The 21,986-nt window shown below is 40.7% G+C and overlaps 1 protein-coding gene across 1 annotated transcript in view; it reads left to right on the top strand.

Moving 5' to 3' along the window:
* Positions 1–579: 579 nt before the first annotated feature.
* Positions 580–21,986, top strand: part of PPP4R3A (protein phosphatase 4 regulatory subunit 3A) — a 42,762-nt gene continuing 21,355 nt past the window's right edge. Inside the window, exons 1-4 of the mRNA XM_084288265.1 lie at positions 580–1,564; positions 9,347–9,402; positions 18,898–18,996; positions 21,273–21,890. Of these exons, the coding sequence (XP_084144391.1) occupies positions 1,423–1,564; positions 9,347–9,402; positions 18,898–18,996; positions 21,273–21,890 (915 nt within the window). The 5' untranslated portion in view covers positions 580–1,422. The remainder of the gene's footprint in view (positions 1,565–9,346; positions 9,403–18,897; positions 18,997–21,272; positions 21,891–21,986) is intronic.

Below are 21,986 nucleotides of genomic sequence, written 5' to 3'. Positions count from 1 at the left end.
CGTGTTCCCGGGGCAATGCCAGGCTGCTGGGGAGCTGGCGGCACAGGGGCAGAGGCCGGGCAGATCCCTGGCCCTACAGGGCCAACAGCCGCCGAGTGAACTCCTGGCTCACGCGGGTGTGGGGCAGCCAGCGATGGCAGGCAGGAGAAAAAAAAAAAAAGAAAAAATAAAAAAGAAAAAATGTTTAAAAAAATGAAAAAATTGAAAAAATCAAGAATTAATACAAGCTTTTTCAGGCTCCGGGGGCGTTCAGCAGCACAAAGCTGCCCCGACACGAGGTCGTGCCAGGACCAAGGCGGCAGGTAAGGGGACACCGAGGCGTCCCCTGCGGCGGGACCCGGGGCCGCGTGTTTTTCCACGCGTGTACACACACACACTCACACACAGGCGGCACCCACCCACGGTTGGGCCGGGACCACGCGTGTCGGGGCGCGATCCCGTGGGGCTGCGGGACACGCGTGGGCCCCCCCCGGCCGGGCGCGGAGCTGCGTGTGCCGCGGCCCCTTTAAGAGGCGGCGGGCGGCCCGTGCCGCCGCTGGCTGGGAGACCCCGCGCCTGCCGTGAGAGGTGAAAGCAAGATGGCGGCCGCGCCGTGACTGAGGCGGGGACGGAGGCGCTGGGAGCCGGGCCGGGCTGGACGGGCCGCGCCGCGCCGCCACCGCCGCTCGCCCCCTCGGCGGGGCCGCGCCGAGCGCCTCGCTGCCGGCCGGGCCGCCGGGAGCAGCCACGCCGCGGGGAGCGCGGAGCAGCCGGGACCGAGCCGCCGCAGCTGCACCGGGAGGAGGAGGAGGAAGAGGAGGAGGAGGAGGAGGAAGGAGAACATGGCGGCGGAGTCGGGCCGGGAGTGAAGCCGCCGCCCGCGCCGGGAGCCCATGGGGGAGCCGGGGCTGTGAGCGCGACCGCCCGCTTCACCCCGGCAGCGCCCGCAGGCCGCGGGCAGAGCGGCGCCGGGCAGGGGCAGGAGCGGGAGCAGGAGCGGGAGGGCGGCTCCGCGGCGCCCCGCGCTGACGGCCGGACCCGCGGCGTGAGCGGCCGGCGGGCGGCCAGCGAGGGGTTGCGGGCCCGGGCGGCCCCCGCACAATAGCGCCGAGCTCCGCGCCCGGCCGCCCCGCAACCCCCGGGCCTCCGGGGCCTCCTCCGGGCTCCCCCCCACCCCCCTCCCCGCCTCGGCCGCCGCCTGCTGCCCGCCTTTTGTGCGGCCGTGCCCGGGCAGCTCCTCGCGGCGCCTCGCCCCCCGCCAGCACAGCGCCCGCCGGCCCCGCCGAGGATGAGGATCCCGTGGGAGCGCTGAAGGGGAGCGAGAAGAGCTCGCCTGGCGTGCCCCTGAGGGGCTCCCGCCGCCGCCTTCCTGCCCCATCCCCTCGGTCCCCTGCGCCTCCAGCCCGTGCGAGCCCCAGGGGTGGCAGCGGAGCGGGCGGCAGGATGACTGACACCCGGCGCAGGGTGAAGGTGTACACGCTGAACGAGGACCGCCAGTGGGACGACCGAGGCACGGGGCATGTGTCCTCCTGCTACGTGGAGAGGCTGAAGGGCATGTCCCTGCTCGTCAGGGCGGAGAGCGATGGTGAGTGTGGGTCTGGAGGTACGCTCTGCCCTCAGAAAGGGGAGTGGGGTTCGCTTTGTGCGTTTCTCGCCTTCGTGTTTTGCAGTGCAATTCGAATGCGGTTCCTAAAGGTGAGTGGGCACCGGGCACAGTTCATTCTTGTTAGGCCGAGTGGAAGAAATGGAAGGTTGCCATCGAGTGCAGGCGTAGTAGGCACTTAGTTCATAGTGAACATGCAGTGTTTCATCCAAACACAACCAGGTCTCGTAAGGGATTGCACACCCAGCGATCCATCTCTAGGTGCCCAGTGTACGCCTGTCTCAGAACTGGTTGTTGTGATGTATCTGTCCTTAGAGGTTTCTGGAAATGTGCCCCTCATGAGAAGAGGTGCTCAAAACTTAGATCGTAGTTTTTAGAGTAAATTTTTAAAAGGTCAGTGGGTGGTCAATATCCATTTTTTCCCCTCTCTTTTGCTCTCTGTCTATCCTTTCCCCCCAGAATTATGCAGGCCATGCTAACAGCTATCAACAGTTATCAAAGTGCAGTTGTAGTAGAAAAGACAATGGACTGAATGGCATTTTCAGAAATGTGTGGGTTTTTTTGTTTTTTTTTTTTTTTTGTTTTTTGAAATGAAATACTATTTCTCAGTTCTTCAGCAGTTCTAGGTCTCCCTGTAAGTAAAATTAAAATGATGCAGTATTAACTATCCTCACATTTTCTGACCAAACTTACTGCAGGTTAAGTGGTAGTATCTTGTCCTGTAGTTACGTTTGGACTAGTCTGGTTTATTGGTTGAGTGAGTTCATGACTTCTGTGATCAGAATAGATTTTTAATTGTAGATCTTGCAATATCTAACACACTATTTTGCTAGTAATGTTGTCAGGGTATGCCCTGGTACTTCATTGCATGTGTAGGTACTGTGTCTAGTGAATTGTCTATGAAGTTATGGCTTGTGACTTGCAACAGACATCTTATTTTTCTTTGTTTGTCTTTTTCATTGTAGAAACTAGGATGAAAAGCAACTTGAGAATCATTAATTCTCACTGTTTGAGAAAGTTCTGACAAACTACCATAATCTCTACAGCAAACAGATCATAAGCTGACACAGAGGAACCAAGCTTGAATCTAAGCAGGATTTTGATATTTGAGCTTCTGATTAAGCATGAGTCTCAGGGTTTTTTAGTTTCTTAATTATACTTTAAAAACTTAAATTGATACTTGATTTTATTTATTTCTTTTACACTGAAGAAGCTGCCTTCTTAGTTTGGCCAGCTTTCCAGTGTAACAGAATGCATTCAAAATGGAAATGAATTTAGTTTAATTTGAATGTGAATGATCAAGGTAAAAAGAAAATCGCCACAACTTCTAGGCTAATCTTGTGTTACTGTGTATTTGGTTGTAGATACAGTGCTGTCCAAACAGCTGCTATGCTGAGGAGCCGCTGTTAGCAAATGTTTAAAAACTGTCACGTGTTACACACTAATCATTTTCCTGATTTTTATTTATTTTTTGGTTCTTGGAAAAGAAAGCAAAAGAACTGCAGTTCACAGCCTGCTTGTGAAGAAATGGTCCATTCAAACCAAAATCTCTTTATTTGCTTTCAGTGGGATATGTGTGCCTAAGACTGATTTGAACCTGGATAGGGCGGCTGTTGCCAGCTTATTTGTTGTAAATGAACATCTGTAGGATGGAAAGTACAAGTTGGCATAAATGATCCCAAACCAAACATGAAGTCATTACCTTGTGTAGCATAGCTAAGCTACTCCAACCAGAGCAGTGTGCGTGCACTTACTAATTGCACCTAGTGCACAGAAATACATTTAACAGGACAAACACTTCAGACTTCTCTCAAATATCATACATACTCTTCAAGAGTAGTAAATAATGTACAGAGTTTAAGTTCTTAATTTAGTAGGTAGTATCAGTCCTGCCTGGGTAAATGCATACACTATTAATAGGCTAGGTTTCTCCCTAACTTGCTTGTTGTTTAAACGCCTCATAAAACTTGATTTATGTTTGTTTACTGTATAAGTTATTTCTAGATCAATTTTGAAAGTTAAAGGCAGTCATTTTTTAAAAGTGAGCAAACTGTTTGGGAGCGGGTGTTGCCAGAACCTAAAACACATGGCTTTAGGTACCGTGCAATTTCTGTGCTCCCTCACATGTGCTTTTTTTTTTTTTTTTTTTTTTAAACTTAATGAAGTCGATTGTGACTTTTGGTTTTGAGTTAGCAAGGACATGCAAGTGCTAGCAACCTGACCTATATACCAGTTGCCTCCATGGTTCCATTTCGTTCTTGTATTGTCTCTGTCAGCTCCTCCTCTTTCCACAATGAAACTTCTTCCTTCCTCCTTTTATAAACCAGCTTTTCCTAGTGTTTGAACCGAGATTCATCCTGTGCACGTTGGCTCCTTCTCACTGACTTACTCCAGGAAGCTGGCTGAAAACCTCGGGATCCGACTGAAGTTGAGAGCTGCGTTTCCTGAGTGGGGGCTGTTAGTAGCGGTTCCCTCCCTGCCTTGGAAATGCCCTCGCCTGTTCGGGGGCCGGGTCAGTTCCTCCCAGAGCAGCGGCGCTGAGTGCCTTGGCCTTCCTGTGCAGGCCAGCACAGAGCGTGGCCTTTCCGTGGTGCAGCTGGGAGTTGCTGCGGCTCCGTGGCTGCTTTACAAACCGTTGAGATTTTATGGTAGGGTCAGAGTGTTTAGATAAGGGAGCTGGAATCATTATGGCAAGTCCAAGGTAAGCTATCACACTGAACTGGAGCAATAAACAGACTGCACTCTTACTCAGTTCTTATCTACCGGGGTGTTTGCTGCTGTTGTTTTTAACACAGGCTTAGAGGAATTTTGAGCAGATGAGTGACTCTATTGCTGAGACGTCTTTAGAGCTCCCAGGCACTAAACACTGGGAGTTATCGCAGACAATTTGGAGTGATCTTTTATCATAGAGAAGTAGTTTCAGCTCTTTTCAGATCAGATGCATTATGCTTTGAAAAAGAGGGACTTGCCTTTTTTACCCCACTTGATATTTTTGTTTAGACCTTGAAAAGTTTCTACGAATGTGATGCCTAGCTGCAGTGTGTTCCACTTGTTGGAGTGCAGTACTGCAATAGTAATTCAATCTTTTATTTACAAATGGTCAACTTCCATGTGAATTTCTGTGTAATCAGAAGCCCTGGGTTTCCAGCCAGTTTCTCATATGGTATTTCAGACTGCTGTTGCCTATCTAGTTCTTAAAATGTCTGTGTGCTTCTAGATACTCACTGCCTGGTTTCAGATCACTTTTTTGTTTTTGTTCTGAGCCCAGATGACTGAAGTGGCCCTTAAAATTAATGTCTCTGTTCAGCTAACTTAGGATACTCCAAAGGCTTAAACTTTTAAGAAATGCTTACCAGTCGTGTCACCAAGCTCTTTGACGAGGCAGAATGACCTCCCCTATTGGAGGCCATGTTGCCCAGCTATCTTTTAGATACTATCTAGTCACTTTCCTTTTTCACAGACTCGAAGGCTTAAATTTTGTTTATTATTGCTAAGGAAAGCAACACAGAAGTTAGTAATACTTGGCCAGGAACATCTTACATCTTTCATGGGTGTTTTTCTTTTGTTTTGTTTTTCCTTGTTATTAACTTTTTAAAAAGTGAAGGTAGTTCTTATTAAAAAAATGAGTTTTGGTGCCTTCCTACCGACACCTGCAACTGACATCTAGTAGAGAAGATGTATAGAGCTATTTATTCCTAGAAGGATGATTTGAAGTTATGAAATTGAATTGTAAAAGGTCTCTTTTGAGATTCTTTGAGCTTTTAGGGAAGCATGTACTTTAGCTTAATGCACTCCAGTCACCTTTTGTTTACGAATGAGATCTTACTTCCATTTTAGATGAAACAATAAATATCAGAAACTTTGTTTCTCTTCCTTCTTTCCCCCACCTCCAGTGTTTGGGTTTCACCCTTCAGAAATCTGCTAGGCTGAGGAGTTGTCTGTTGAGAGTGCAGAGCCTGTTCTCGGACCTCTGTTTGACCTGTTTCCAAGGTTTCTGTGGACTGCTGTGTTGTGATTCAGCAGCAATAGAACTGCTTACAGAACTTAAACCTCTGCTGCTTAAAAAAAAAAAAATCATAAACTGAAAATTTAAATTAAACATAAGGAAGTTTTATTTTGGGGGGAGATGAGTGACAGTACTTCTTCTCCTTTTGAAGCTGGAGCCACATAAGTTTTGTGGGAGAAGAGCAGTATTTTTTATTTATTTTATTTTTACCATGAGGTCACCTCCATATGCATATATGTAAACAGTCCTGCAGATTTATTGTTTAAGACTACTGGACTGGGACATCTGATGTTCTCTGAACATCTTCTAAAATAGCATTGTATATCTGTATGTAATGGCTTTTGAGCAAACCTTACCCTATGCACATATTCCTTTCACATCACAGAATGAGGGTGTTACACTAACAATAACAAAAAAAAAAAAAAAAAAAAAAAAACAGCTCTGCTATAATGCATTATTGTGGCAAATAACAGAATGCTGCAAATCAATGTTTTCTTCTTTATGGGTAGTTTCACTTGTTACTTGCTAGCCCTAATATTTGCAGTTATCTTTACAAATTTGTTCAAGGCTGTAATCTAGAAAATAAGTAGATCTGCGTTTTTTTTTAATATTACTTATATTTAAGCAAATTTTCAGGTAATCTCTTAGAATACTCATTGGGAAATGGAAATGAAGTTTTCTTGGTGTATTTTTATGAAGCAGACTGAGTAGTCTTAATATATTCTAGGGTAGTAGCAAGAGAAAAATACCTATATAGAAAGTAATTGTTTGTGACAAGTGAAAGAGTAAGCATCTTGATTGGTATTTAGAAATCAATACAGATATTGACTTGGAGAGGAGAGGAACTTTATTTGCGGTATATTAAATTTCTGTAACCTTTTTCTGAAGAACCCGTTTGTGTTACAGGCATCTGTTACTGTTGCCTGGTTCCCCAAAGTAAGTAACAGAAACCTAGGACAGCTTCCTATGGGGAAGGGCACGATCCTGTAAAACCTACTGTATGAAAATAAACTCCTCAACGAACTACTAGAGTAGTCACTGCTGGTTAGGTTTTTTATTTTATTCTTAGTTGAAACGTTTCTGGGGGGCTAAGTGGTACAAAGGGAGCATCAGATTGCCCAGAACGATGCATTTGGGGCTGTTACGGGTTGGAGAGCACAGTTTGTACTTCAGTACACTTCTGCTTCTGAATTCCTATTTTTCTCATTATTGTCCTGAGTGGTGAGGAATGAGTTGAATGGTGTGGCAATGAGAAGCAAGTCAAGCCTTATAAGGCTGGAGTTGTCTTCCCTACAAGTGTCAGGTTTAGTAGGGAAGAAATGCTCTTTTGTGGTAAGTCTAGTGAGAAGTTCATTCTCTTGTGTCTGCTTCTAGCCTGGAAGATCAGCTGTCTGTTTTGAGTTGTCTTCAAGATTTTTTTTTAATAGCATTTTGTCAAACGTGAAATTCAATTGATGTATGACTTCCTGCTGATTTCAGGATTTCTGCATCTGTATATTTCTGTTTAGAAGTCAAAATACAATGTGAAAAATACCAATTGCTTTTAATTTATAAAGGGTTCCCATTCATATTTGCTGCTATTAGTTATCTCTAGCCAGTACAGGCTTTCCAGAAGATAGCCACGCAACTCAATAGCACCAGATAGTATTCTAAAACTTCATACAGTTGAAGCTGTGATTTTGAAACTGAAAGTAAGACTGAAGTGAAACACTGCTTGTACGTGATCATTGTAACAGAAAAGGGGGGCTGTTTCTGATACTCACTCAGCAAGCCTGAAATTCAAAACCTGAAACTGTGGCCTAAGTACCACAGTGTATTGTATTCATTGCTAAAGGTCACCTTTGAAGTTTTTCTTCTGTCTTCCTCTATAGTTTGTGATTTTTCAGTAATTATGCTGTCACATTTCTGCTCTATCACCAAAGCAGTTTACTTGCTTAAGTTGTCTAGGTTTAAAAAAGGAAAAGCTCTGAAAAAGAGAGGTGGTGGATCTGTGTCTTTTTGTGTGTGTTTTTTTTGTTTGTTTGTTTTCCTATGAGGGCCATTTCACTCGGTTTTGTTGTTGGGTTGTATCTGAGTTTGTAAGCAGCTCTTCCTGTAAGAGCAGTGTGAGGCAGGCTGAGAGCTTCTAGAGCCAACTTCATTACTGACAGCTCCCACTTGTAGAAAACAGACTTAGAAATTAGGAAGAAGCAGCCATCGCAGGTAAGTTAATAAATAAATGTGAGCATTACAGCTCTACATAGTAAGCTAATGAATATCAAAATCCTTGTGGAGACTTACAAATGAATGAAACGATAACCTTTCTTATTCTACAGGTGGAACTGTGCAGATACTTGTTATTCTGTAATGGTACATTACTCTTCTAGAGAGTGAAGTTCTGTCTCTTTGGTCTCTCCCTTCACCTCCCCCAGCCTAACATCTTCTGTTAGCAGTCTTTCTTGAGGAAAAGTGTGGTTTTCTTGTAAATATAACTTGATTGAGTATAGTGACACTTGGTAAGCAAGCATCAGTTCAGAGTATTCTTGATGTGGATTTTATGAATTGAAACATTCTTCAGATAGTGAAAACTGGTTAGTCATAGTCTGTTCTTGTAAGCAGGCTGATTCTACTGTGACATTTGGAAACACCATTTTCTGTTCCAAGTATGTTTGTCAAATCCAAGTAATTTGTTTGTCATGCCTTGAAGCTCTCAGGCTTCTGTATTTGAGGTGGTTGAAGCATTTTATTCTATTTAGATTTTGTGAGACTACTGAAGACTGCCTTGAAATTTGGCAAATGTTCTAGTAACATCAAACTGCCTTAGAACTGTAGTCATGAAACTAAGAAGTTGAAAGTTTGGACTTCTCTTACAGAATAAATTTAAATGAGTAAACAAATAGAAAAGCCCCTGTTAAAGGGGTACTTGCAGCATTATGCTTTAATTACAGACAGTGCAAAGTTAAATCTGTCCATACATTTTCATGTATGTTGAGTGAAGCTCTGCAGATGCCTGAATTGAAGTCCTGGTTGTCAGAGCCCCTCATGAGCTGGCACTTGTGCAGCTGAGCAGTAAGGTGGAGGAGGGATGTGGTCTGCCCACAAATAAAAGCAGTTTTAATGATTGTTTTCAGCTAGATCAGCCCTTCGAGCTGTCTAAATGTGATATGTGTTAACACTAATGCTTATGCAGAAGGAGGGGCAAGACAACACAGTCCAGCACTTCTATTGCCATACTTACGTCTGACATCAGTATAAGCTGCTGCAAAACCTTTGTTCCCAAGTTTACCCTGTGTAAAGTTCTTTGGTCCAAGCAGTCACGGTTGCTGCAGTATTAGTTTTTAGATGTGCATTCTGACAAACTTACCTAAAACTGGTGTTTTAACAAAACTTTAAGAACACATACCACATGGTTAGCAAAGTTTGTGTGAAACAAATTGTAGGTGCTCCACAGAACACAATTATGGCAGTGATAATGATTTTTTTTTTGAGAGAGAAAAATTCTCTCTCAAAAAAAAAAAAACCCAAAACACACAAAAGAAACAGTTGAAAAGTCATCTCAGAATAAGGTTAAAATCCCGGTCCCCAAAATGTTCTTGAATGTTCTGTGTTATGTGAACGGTATCTTTGAGGGAAAAATGAAACAAAGCTGTAGAACATGAGTTAAATCTGCACGTTGTTGGGATGGAAGGTATAAGCACCTACTTGAGGAAAGAATGATCAGAGAACTCAAGGTAGACATTTCAGTATGCACATAAATAAATGAAACTTTTTTCTTCTAGGCTCTCTTCTTCTGGAGTCCAAAATTAACCCGAATACTGCGTACCAGAAGCAACAGGTAAATGTGCTGTTTTACCTCACTTTTAAAGGCAGCTTTTTTAACTTCAGAAATGGTCCTTTTTTCATCTAGTGCAAGTTAAATTGTATGTTCTTGTACCAAAAATAGAAGGCAACGTAGTTCTCAGCATTTTTTTTTATTTTATAAGACATGTAATTTCTTTGCATTTCTTGTATCCTGCTTGTGCACTCGCACATACACAAATGCTGCAGGTGAGACAGGCAAAACAGAGTTGGGAAAGTCACCAGTTAGCTGAGGTTCCTGAGGATTATAGTATCTGAAGCTTAATACCATCTGGCTTTTTTCTTCTTTGTATTTCAGATACTACGGCTTTTAATGTCTTCTCTTTTAAGAGAAGACTTTAAAACTATTTTTATGTAAACCTTTATTTGGCTGTTATTTGGGTGAGGTATATGGGTTACTACTGCTTCAAAGCATTCCATATACAAAAAAGCCACTTCTCAGCTCTAGTCTGTACCTCGCTTCAGTTACTTAAGCTGAACATTGTGAGGCCTCCAAAGAATGGTATTGAGAAGGGTGAGGAGAAGCAGATTGTGGCTCTTGCACTTTGCTTACTGTTTTTGATGAATGCTGAGAAGTACTCCTAGAGGCTAAGGAAAAAAAAAAAAAAGCTGAATCAGATTGGATGTTGTTTCTTGTCCAGTCATCTCAGACTTGCTAAAATCCTGTCAGGTGCACTTGATGTAGTAAAGTATTAGAGCTGTGAAGAATGTTTTACTACAATCATAGATACAATTCAGTTTTATTCACGGGCAGTTGCAGTGGTTCTGTGGCTGCAACTGGTTGCAGGACTTCATGTTGAATGGAATGCAAAGAACTGGGCTAGTTTAAAAATATCCTTTCTTGGAAATATTTGAGTTTAGTCTGTATCTGCCCCCTTGATATAATTCAGCATGCACTGTATAAACAGTCAGTACTGAACAGCTGATAAGGGCAGCGTGGTGTGGAGAATCAATTGCAGGGAGTAAGAAAGGACAAGACCAGCAAAAATACTAAGCAAACTAGCTCTTAGTTGTAATCCTCGCTAGCTTGAGGTTGTGTTTCCATGATACAGTAACTCCAGCTGTAGGACTCCTAAAATAATGAGTATTTCACAGCTCTGTGGCCTAAAGTGCTGATCTAGTGTAAACTTGCTTTGCTGGTTCAAATCTGTTTAAAGAGTATTGAGGGGCTAGCTCTGTGTCAACAGCCTTTCTGCCAGATCAAGCATGAAGTGTCCTTAAAGTAGGCAGAAAATTGTCCAGTCAGTGCAAACCAGCCCACGTGCCAGTGGGTACAGCACCAATATGTACTTGGGCTTGTTGCTGCTCGGGGTCAAGTGTGTAACCAGCACTGCACAAATCTGATACTGCTGATTGTGAAAACATGGTTAAAGAAATAAAAGTATTAGACGTGAATCTGTCCTATTAGACCAGCACTGTAGGTTTTCCCTGCTGGAAAAGGAAAACTGCTATTCTTAAAGCTTTCAAGTGCTGCATAGACAGCTTTATATTTGCAGGTGAATTGTTCACGTTCTCTAAGCAATGCAGTCTCTACTCTAGACTGAAAGTAGGGTTCTACTCCAAGCCTTAGAAATACCAGATTTTTCTTGGTGCATGTAATAATCCTGCTTCACAGGAAGCAGGATATTCAAATGAGACCTCCTTACCCTTTCCCTCAGTAAGAGCAGAGTTCAGAATTTAAACTGGGTTCCATATGAGTGATGGTTGGAGCTTCACTGCTGAAGGGAAGAGCTGCTTCTTTCCAGCTGTGCTTATCAGAGCTCTGAACTGCCTAAGCTCACTAAAACAAAAGAAAATTAGCTTTGGTACTGCAGACCCCTCTTCAAAACCAGGTGGCTCTCTACATCAGCAAAAGTTTCAAGCCAGCTCACTCAAGATCCATCTGTGGAACTTTGCTACAGAAGAATTCAGTTTGTGCTTCTCAGTTGCTCTCTGGAAATTTCAAGAAAATATTGTACAAATTTAATACTTAAAACTTCCAACTAACTTTTCAGTGTGCTATTCTTACCAGACTTCTACATCAAAGTTTTATTGTGAGGTGGAACCTCCATTTGCTTTTAAAGGGGAGCATAGCACTGCTGAAGCTGTTCTTAGTGTGCCATACTTAGTCTATTGCTTGCATGTGGCACTTCAGTATTTGAAGGAAAAAGTGAATGAGTTCTAACTTTCATCTAGGCTGACGTGAAGTTTGTAAGAAGAAACGATTTTTATTGAACTAACTAATCTGATTTGTGGTTGGAAGGAATGAGAAATGTGTAATAGCAACTTCCCCCAACAGCTTATCTATGGCAATTGTTCTGGGTTTTTCAGCAAGCATATAAATACCTTTCTGATGAACAGGGAAGTTCTGCTGCTGGTGAAAGCACCTTCTATCTCTTTGGCAATGCTATTGCCAGTGTGAAACAGAGTGTCTCATTAATTAAAGATGTTACAAGCTATGCACTCTCAGGGTGTACGCATGTATGTGTTAGTGGTGACTGTCCTAGCTCAGATCCTTATTTGTGAAAATAATAGTACAAAGACCTGCGTACAAGCTTGCATTGCTCCCTCTAGTCTCTTGTCATGTAAAATATCCACAGAGATTAAAATTGAAGAAAAACCACTGTGTGAATCTGAACTTCAAGGCAAATTTTGTCAAATTGTCTGCTTCAGATGTATTGTTTTTTAAGGGTTGAAAGCAATGCTTTTGCTGTATGTTTTGGATTATTCAGGTCTCCGTATAAATGTTGATCTAATTGGTGTTAGATATGACTGTCCCCCCTTTCCTTTGGAGTAGAAGAACACTTGGTAGATATTGAGACCTGATCCAGGACTCATTTTTCATGGATCAACACAGCCACCCTAGTCCCCAGTGTTCCCAGGCTTACATCAACAGGCTTAATGTAATCCCTCAAAGTGTTAACGATATGGGCAGTCCTTTAACCACCTTTTCACTAGTCAGATAAATTAATATAATCTTTCTGTCACCGTGATGAGTCACTTTCTATTCAGAAAGATAGGTCTATATCTGCTGTAACACAGAATTGATACCCACGGAAGCTGCTGCGTGCTCTGAACTGTGCACTCCCTGGCATGCTCATCCATACTTATATTAGAAGAAAAGAGTCTGAATGAGGAAAATAAAGCTAGTAAGAAAACTTGAGAAACTAGTATCCTGTGGCTGAGAAAAAAGACAACTGTTCCTTATGTTAAGGTAATATGTATAGGCAGAACACTTTCTGTGTGTGGGGGGGAAATAGGCAAAGTGTTCATCAGTACAGCCACTTGGCCTCCTGACTTGTGTTCTTGCTTAGGGCTATAACTTAAGTTTTATTGGTGTTCTTATTTTTAAAAGTTGTAATAATGGTTCTATAACATAGGTATGGAATATACTGGATTTAATTATGGGTAAGTAGCATACATCTTAAAAGCACATTCTTTTCAGTAAGTGGAATTTAATTACACTGTGGTGCCTGGACCACATGCAGAATATTTAGTTTTCTTCTTCTGTTGTTTTACGTATACACACACATTTGTAAACGGAAGATAATGTAATTATAATGTCCTGGTGAAGTCTATTTACAACCTTCAATCCGTGCTCTGACTTTTTTTTTCTATGTGTTTTTTTCCCTTTTTAAGGCATTAAAATGGCCAAATTCAGAGATGCTACTCAAGGATATGCTGTTCTTACAGGAGTGATCCTTACTCAAAAAAAAAGAACAGCTGCAGTTGTATTTTAGGACATTACACATCTTCCTATGCAACCTTAAAGGAGAAATAAATGCTCAAGTTTATCTAGGGAGAAAGCTGATGTGGGTGTGAACTTGGGAATATGCTTTTCAGGATGTATTGGCAGTGCTTCAGCAGTATATCAATAAAGACTAAAATTCTCAACTCATCCCTTTTAGCGATGAAGTATGTGTTACATCCCTTCTTTGTTCCAGGCACAAAAAGACTTGAGTTGCTTACATTTACGGAGTCTTGCCTCTGCGCTACAAACTTCAGTGTCTTGTGTCCTTTGCTTTAGCAGTCCCTCTCGGTTCTTCACAAGAATAGAAAACTTAAATTCATCCAGAGTACTGGGCTCTAGCTAAGTAACTTGAAAGTGTCTGTCCTTCAATGAAGGCGATCAAACCTGTTGATAACAATGCTAAATTTTGGAAAGATGCGAAAGACATTGGCAGAGTGCTCAGAGAAGATGAACTTCCTATACTTGCTGCCAGGAACAAGTGAACCAGCAGTGAAACTGTTTCAATAAAAGTATGCCTACTGCAGCGCAGGTAGTGAGATGTGTGTGTTTTTGTGGGGTGGGAAGGAAAGAGAGGGGTGTGACTACTGTCCATTTTGGAATGGGTTGGTTAATTTAAGTAGATGATCAAAGATTCCTTTACCCAGACACATGTTTTCCTGTGAAATATATTCTGCTGTTTCTGCATAGGGTCACTAGGCCAGGGAGACAAGGTTCTGTTATGGAACTAATGAACTGATTTTATTCCACATGATGCATAGAGATGCAGCAATCAGATGGCTAACTGAGAAAGTCAAGTGTGGCTGGTAGGGTGTCCTAGAAGCTACCAGGAAACTTTCTGCCAGAAGACTGAACATGTCCTTGATTTCCTGTTCGGGTTTGGGGAATAAAGAATTGTCACATGGAGATATCCAGGTTCTGTGTGAACAAATGCACAAAGCCAGTTTCAGAACTAGCTTGACATTACATTACTAGGATGGGGTTTTTAACCTGAAGATTTTGCTGCACCCTACCCCAATAATGATTTGTGTTGAACTTGGCACAGCTGGGTACTGCCAGTACTTTATTTCCGAAGCAGAAGCTGGGGCCTGTACTTCTGATTTTAAGTGGTTTGCTAACAGGACTTTAAAAGATGGTTTGAGATGCCCAGGGAACAGGCTGTAAATACAAACAGTGTCAGTGCTTATCAGAGCAGGAGGCTGGCACTCCGGCTGTCCAGAGCAGCAGAAACTCCCCTACTCAGCTGAACTTTCACTGGGGCCCAGGAAAGTGCCAGAGGCCTAATTCACCTGAGGGCTGGGAGGAAGGGATTCAGTCACTCAAGGGAAAAAAAAGAATTTGTTGTAGACTATCCAATTTGGGGTATCGCTGCTGCTTCTTGAGAGTAGCCCAGGTCTCACAGGGATGAGTCGTAGATGCATGAGAATAAGAACTCACTTTTGTTTTAGAAGTATTTTCAGTGTTGACAATAAATAACTGCAGAGAAGGTTAGTGTTCTCCGTGGATGTCACCACTCCAGTGAGAGAGCACTGCCAAACAATAAGAGTTGTCTCGACCTCTGTTGCATTAGGAAAGAAATCTTAAATCAGTCTTAGAGCAGAAGCAAATCCTGAGGTACTAGTTACTCATTAATTCTTCTTCATGAAATCCCAGGGCTTGCATTGGAAAGTGAATGAATGCTGTACGGTGTGCCTGCTAACAGTTAAAATTGGTGCAATAAAAGAATCACTTCTGATGAGTGTTACAGGGAGAACTTGACATCTAAGGACCTTTCTATGAAGAAAAATAAGCCTTTTGGAAATTAATTTCAGAAACAAATCATTTGGCAGATATTAAGCTCTGCCCACCTAAGTGAAGTGTCACTGCTTTCTGCCTTAATCCATTGCAGAAATATTTTTGAGGTTAGCTTTTTGGAAGCGAAGTCTCAGATGAAGTGGTAGCACCCAGGAGCGGTTCCTTGAAAACCAGCAGCCTGTTCTTCAGACCAACCACGGCTTTCTCTGTATGGACTTGATCCAGTCAAAAATCAAACAAGCAGCAGAGAAATGCCAAACTGTGGTTTGAAAGTTTTGACTTGGGCTGTATGTTTATAAGGATAAGAGTACAAAAAATTGACCTCCCTTGGTAGAAAGAAGTACCTCTTTATGGGGACGTTGAATGCAAGTTATCTAAAAAGAGGCCACGCTCAGAATCTTAGCTTAAAGTTTAGAGTTCCAGATAAATTTTGAGCAACCATAATAAAAAATAACATGAAAGAGAAGACAAATTCCTATAAGCTGTTCTAGGACAACAGCAATTTTTCTATGGGTAAGGTAACAATGACACATCCAGCTGGCACTATTGTCAAAATATTTTTGCAAAGCAGCGAATGGTTTTCATACTCAGAATAACACACTGAACTCTACATAAGTAGTTTCCCAGTTATCATTGTGTTTAAAAGAAGGTCTTGCCAAGAACTCTAGTGAAAAACGTGAGAAGTTAGAATGCTAGGGTTCTCCTAGAGCAGTAGGTACAAAAGCCTACGATGGTAAAACATTGGTCCTTCTTTATTATTCAGATCACACAGCGTAGCTAGGATTTTATACTGCAGCTTCATCTGTAAATTTCGTTTAACGACAAGCTAGATAAAAACAAAATTCTAGATACTCATTTCAGTCAGTCCCATTCACTTCCTGGTCTCAAGGGTAACATTTCTGTGTAATGCAGAGAAATGGATACATGTCTGACCTATTCAAGCCAGAACTGCTTTATGAATGATCTAAGCCTGAGGATTTTATGTTTATAGGGGAGCAATATTCAAAACTCATCTCCTTACATCTTTAACTGATAGCTAATATTAATAAGAGTATTTCTTCACACTCTTGTTTCCTCTTGGAATGGAGGAGACAATCTCACAAAATATCAGTTGTTTTTTGGAGTACCAAGAAGTACTTGGTGTTTTGGAAGCAAGAGATAGTCCTATTCCGTAGCTGAGAGATCCGGCGTAGTTAGTGGATGTAGATTACGCTGTTATGAGACCACAGATCAAACACACAGAAAGATCCCTTTAAAGAAAGCAAGCAGAAAGTAGACTTTATTCGTACATCTGGAATTTCCCTCAGTCACTTCCCCTTAAAAGACATGTCTAAGTTTTGTACTGCTCTTTTTTTTCTGATGATTCCATACCTCGTAGGATTAAGAAAGTGACATGTAAACTTTGAATAGTACATTATGCAACAGCACAGGGCTTTTCTCACTTTCTCATGCTCTTTTTTTAAAAGCTCTTTGGGGCAAGAAAGGCTATAGAAACAAATAGCCTCGTGCTAAAGGTCTAGAGAATAGCAATTGGTACAATCCTGTTGAGACACTGACATTAATTGGTAATATGAAATCCTTATGTGCTAATCAGACAAATAACTAACACTTTGAAAGTTTTAATGTTGGCAACTGGAAGATAATTTTCTAATATTAATAAAGTGAATTTGAAGATTACTGTTTAGTTTCAACATCCAAAGAAGAAATGAAAAAAATCAGATTTTGTAAAGGTGAAAAAATACTTTTTGAACTTCTGTGTATCATAATAGATGATCTTGCGTAAGAACAACCTGTTGCTATGCTGGGGCCAAATAGCTTTTCTCCCTCTGTGGCTATAGTTTTCAGAAGCAGCTTTACCTGTGTTTCTTCCCTTTCACATGCCCAGTGCCTGCCTTCCTCTATCCCTGCTATTCCCAGAGCAGACAGATCTGCGTTGGTCCAATGATGGATTTTATTCAGAAACTCGGGGGCTCTGTTTAGTCAGCTTACAGCAGTTAATATCACTGTCCTTATTTTTGTTCTTTTAGTAATTACCTTCTTGGTCACGTTCTTTGTAGAGAAGAAAAAATGTTTTGATCTTTTGGAAGTGGCTTGCTTAGAAATCTAACAAGTAATCTCTCATTTAAATGAAAATGTAATTAGATAGGAGTGTTGCAACTTCTGCTAGGGTATACCTAAGATCTAGTGAGCTTTGTTTTAAATAAAAGACAGCATTACTCAGTGGGAAGCTGATGAGAGATTGGTGCTGAAAAGTACTGTACTGTAAATAGTAACGGCAGATGCACGTATTAGATTTTGATCCTGAGGCATACGGCAGTAAGGTACGTGCTGTTTTTAAAAGATGGTGAAATTAATGTACCTAAAGAAATGTCAGTGTTTAGTAACTGACACAACTTCGGTTTTGTTCTTACCCCGTTAATGGTCTTTTTCTTTTGCACCATGACCAGTCTTGTAGAGAATAAACTAGTAATTGTTCCTTTCTTCTTCCTTTTGTATTTTGGAGGTGGTCTTTCTAAATCCCTTTCTCTGTGTACCACCTCTTCCTCAATCCTTTGGGAAAGGAAAAGGTAAACTATTTGCCATTTGCAAGGTAAACACATTAGTGCATCTGAAGCAGCACAGCTGCGCTGGTAATGGCAAATTGATTAGATCGTATTGCTTGACTGAAGTCCTGCTGGAGCTAGGTGATCGTGCTATTTAGAGTGTAGTTTAGCTTGAGGAGTTTTCTGTTAAGTGCATATTGAAATTAAATGTACGGTTTATCTTCAGTGTTCATTTGATATTTGAAATAAACTAATCCTAAACAATAAACAGACTTTATAAATGCCCGGCAACCTAGAGTGCTTTTGCAAGTATTTAAAATTAGTTCCAAGAATAATCACTATAAGCAAAATCTGTACTTAACAAAGGAGGGTCTGTGCTGTGGTTCTCATTGAAATATAGGTAGAAAAATGCTCATGTCTCTTGCATTAATGCATATTTTAGCATTAATTGAAATAATGTGATTTAATGAGGCTATATATGTTTAACGTGGCTGTATTTCAGCTAGCTCTTAGAGGAGGACAGGAGACTTCTAAAATAAAACTTGATGCAATGTATAAATAGTGCAGATTGTATTCCCATTTGTGTTGTTGTTTTGTTTTTGTAATTCTAACAATTATTTAGTAAACTGTCTGTAAAACAGCACATCATGTACCTTGCCAGTGTGTGACATTGCTGTTTGCAGCTTGGCTTCTACTTCTACGTACTGGTTTTGCATGCAGTATGAGAGCTCCATAAAAACCTTGGCCTATTCCAATAAGTAGATGAGAGCCTAAGTTTTGGGGTAGTAAATATAGCTAAGCATTCTTTCCAGTAACTTCTGCAAATCTAGAGCAAAACTTCCTTTCAGAACTGTAGTTTGGAAGGAGTAGAAATGGTGTGCGTGGTTCAGTGTAATCAGTGTGCCCTGTTAATTGTGTGTGTATTCAAGGACCTGTTCTTGCTTAAAGTTTGTAGGCATCTTGGGGCTTCTTTATAGGCAGCTGGTCTATTCGTCAGCACAACGTTTGCTAGGGCCTATTAAAAAATCACAAGAGTGATTGTAAGTGAGTCCTACAAAAGTTTTCAGTTTTATGTGGTCTAATTGAAACACATTAAAAAGAAAAGGGAAAAATACCTATTGCTTTCGTTACTTTTTGTATTTTATCAGAGGATGCATTGAGGTGAAAGTACATTTTATAGATTAGCCTTATAAGATTAACAATTTTATGGGCACATGAATTAAGAACTAAAACTTTCTTATCATTTTGGAACTTGCTTATTCTGATTTTTGCAGAAGTGTTATTAATCTTAAAAATCTCAGAACGTATCAAAATCATGTCCTTATTTTGAAATTTTACTCTTTAAACACTGTTTAGGTTTGTAAAATCTTAAATACATTGCCTGAAACTGTTCTTCCTGTCTTTAAAGGATACCTTGATTGTGTGGTCTGAGGCTGAAAATTATGATTTGGCACTTAGCTTTCAAGAAAAAGCAGGCTGTGATGAAATATGGGAAAAAATATGTCAGGTAAGTTTGATAAATGTAAGTGTGAGATATCAAAATAATCTTAATGTTTGTGTTCGAAGTTTTTAGGCCATTCTAGGAGGTGAATCTCTACATAGCAGATAGAAAGGGGAAACAGAACTACCCTCTTTTCCACCATCCCCAAATTTTGCATGTTTCGTTTGAAAACTGTCTCCTTCCCCCCACCCCCGACTTCGATATGAACATAAACTATGATTTTTTTTTGAGCTTTTCCAGGTCTTTTTGATCAAAATAACTTTATAGCTCTGTTAGCCCCCAAGGAAGTTTTTCTCCAAAATGAGTGCTTAAAAAGTTTCCTAACAATTAATTTCATAATTAACTTTTTTTTTTTTTTTTTTCTTCTGGTTGTCCAGAAGGGAAAAACTTCCTTCCAAAGCTTTATTGTAGTAAAAAGAATGTATGAGCTCTTAGTTGATTTTAGAATGTATTTGCTATGGATTTGACTATATCATGTTCATATTTCTCCATTTTTCATTCTTTTCTTTCTCTTATCTCATTCTTCTGTTTATGTGTTGAGTTTCTCTAGAGAGCTTTTTTCCACGTAAATATGACACCATGCTGTTGACTGTCAGGGTGTGAAAGAATAATTTGATAGTTGAAGTAGGAGAGACAGCTCTTTATCTCTCAGAGCTATAATTCTTACAGTTTAAAGAAATGAAACGGTTTATATATAGTTTTACTGCTAGGACTGGATGACTATATAGTTACTGAATCAGCATTGTTAACATATCGTCAATTATTAACTATTGAGCAATACCCAGAAGAGTTTAGTCAATGTATTCATGAATAATAGTTTAATTTTTCAGGTGTTGGTTTTGTTTTTGTTTTGTTTTGTTTTTTTTAATTCCAAGCCTTGCAACTTTTCTTAATTGTTTTTGCTACGTTAGGTGGGATTTGTCTATTTTTTTCCAAGAATTCGTTCCCTGTGCTCGCTCTCTGTGCTGTTAACAAACACACCATTCTCTCCACTCTGACTTCTCTAGTTTGTTCTCATTGATTTCAGAAATAAAGCAGAAGAAATCTGGCGTCATAATTGCATGTGTTTAGATCCTGTTGTTTTTGTGTGTGTTTTTTTTTTTTACTCGTGAGTCTTTTCAACACTTCTCTACTAACTTAATTAAGTATAGAAACGTTTCCAAGAACCTTAGTAGTCAAAGGACCAAAAGTTGGGGGCAGAAACAAAAAATGGGGGAAAGGGGAAATTCTGTGCTTGGGAAACACCCAGATAAGAAACCCAGCTTCCTCAGCCTCTAAATAAAGAGCTAGTATTTTTGTAAGAATCCAGTTTCTTTACATCCTGTTTTGAGGCCATGCTATTGTATTTTTGTCTAGTGTACTTTAAAGTTCTTAAGCTTCCTCAGTCATTACAGCTTTTTCTGAAAGGAAAACTTTGATAGCACTTACACTGGCAGTGGTTGCTGATGTGGAAGGAGAACAGTAAGTGGGTCTTAAGAGCATTCTGGATTTTAATCTATATATAGACTTGCTGTTATCCATGGAGAATTATTTCTCCCAGACTGTTTTGCTGATTTTCGAGTTTAAAAAGTGCCTTCTACTCTTCCAGGCAGCACTGCCTTTCTGCATTTGACACATCAGATACAAGCAGATACTACAGTTTAAGATGTAATTAAAGCTGAAACACTCTGGTGCCCAAGCATCTGTCTCAGTTTTTTTCATTAATTTGTACTTTGTGCAGTTTCCTGGTTGTAGCTGTAGAGATCCCTCTGCGGGTCCTGTGCCTCCTTTTTCTGACAGCTCCAGATTTTCACTAGCCTTTTGTAAATGTTGATGTAGGGGTTTCTGATCTTAAGAGCTATGCAGGTTTTGCTTTGGATTCTGTCCCTCTGTTGAGTATTTCAAAATGATAACAGATTTTGACTTGTGGCTCTCAGTACTGAAAGCAGAGAATTTTTGACAAGACTGGCCCCTTCACTCCGAGCTTGCAGAAGCTTTGAGAAGCATCAAGACCAGTTAGACAACCCAAGATTAACATTAACAACCATCTTTATTCTTCCCTTTCTTTATAGAGAAATGAATAACTAATGTAGAAATAATTTTTGTAAGGCATTCTGTTTGAGGAAATCTTTGCATTATCTCCTGTCTTCCAAACCAGCTATACGTGATGTGAAACGTACATTTGTACTTCTGTTTTGACCATACAGATAAAAAGCACATGACATTTAAAAAGGTATTTTTAAAAAGCATTGTAATAGTAATAAGCGTTAAACTCTGGTTTTTGAAAACATCCTGTTTTACAGGTTCAGGGCAAAGATCCTTCTGTCGACATTACTCAGGACCTCGTCGATGAATCTGAGGAAGAACGTTTTGATGATATGTCATCACCAGGTCTTGAATTACCTTCTTGTGAGTTAAGTCGACTAGAAGAAATTGCAGAACTTGTGGCATCTTCACTGCCTTCGCCGTTACGTCGTGAAAAACTCGCACTAGCACTGGAAAATGAGGGCTATATTAAGAAGCTCTTAGAAATTTTTCATGTGTGCGAAGACTTGGAGAACATTGAAGGACTACACCACTTGTATGAAATTATCAAGGGAATCTTCCTTTTGAACAGAACTGCACTTTTTGAAGTCATGTTTTCCGAGGAATGTATAATGGACGTAATTGGATGCCTAGAATATGATCCATCTTTATCACAGTCACGGAAACACAGGGAATTTCTGACTAAAACAGCAAAATTTAAAGAGGTGATTCCTATATCTGATCCAGAGCTGAAGCAAAAAATACATCAGACATACAGAGTACAGTATATTCAAGATATGGTCCTACCCACTCCCTCAGTTTTTGAGGAAAATATGCTATCAACACTTCATTCTTTCATCTTTTTTAATAAAGTGGAAATAGTTGGTATGTTACAGGTAAGTTTGAGAATTTCACTGTCTTTTTATTTGAGCTTGGACAGAGAAAGCTAGTTAATATTTCTTGGGAAGATTGAGGTGCTTCAGTGCCTTCAC

This window comes from Netta rufina (genome assembly GCF_964035555.1).
Source record: "Netta rufina genome assembly, chromosome: 5".
Lineage (NCBI taxonomy): Eukaryota > Metazoa > Chordata > Aves > Anseriformes > Anatidae > Netta > Netta rufina.
The sequence above is the reverse complement of the archived record's forward strand: the minus strand, read 5'-3'. Positions and strand labels throughout refer to the sequence as shown.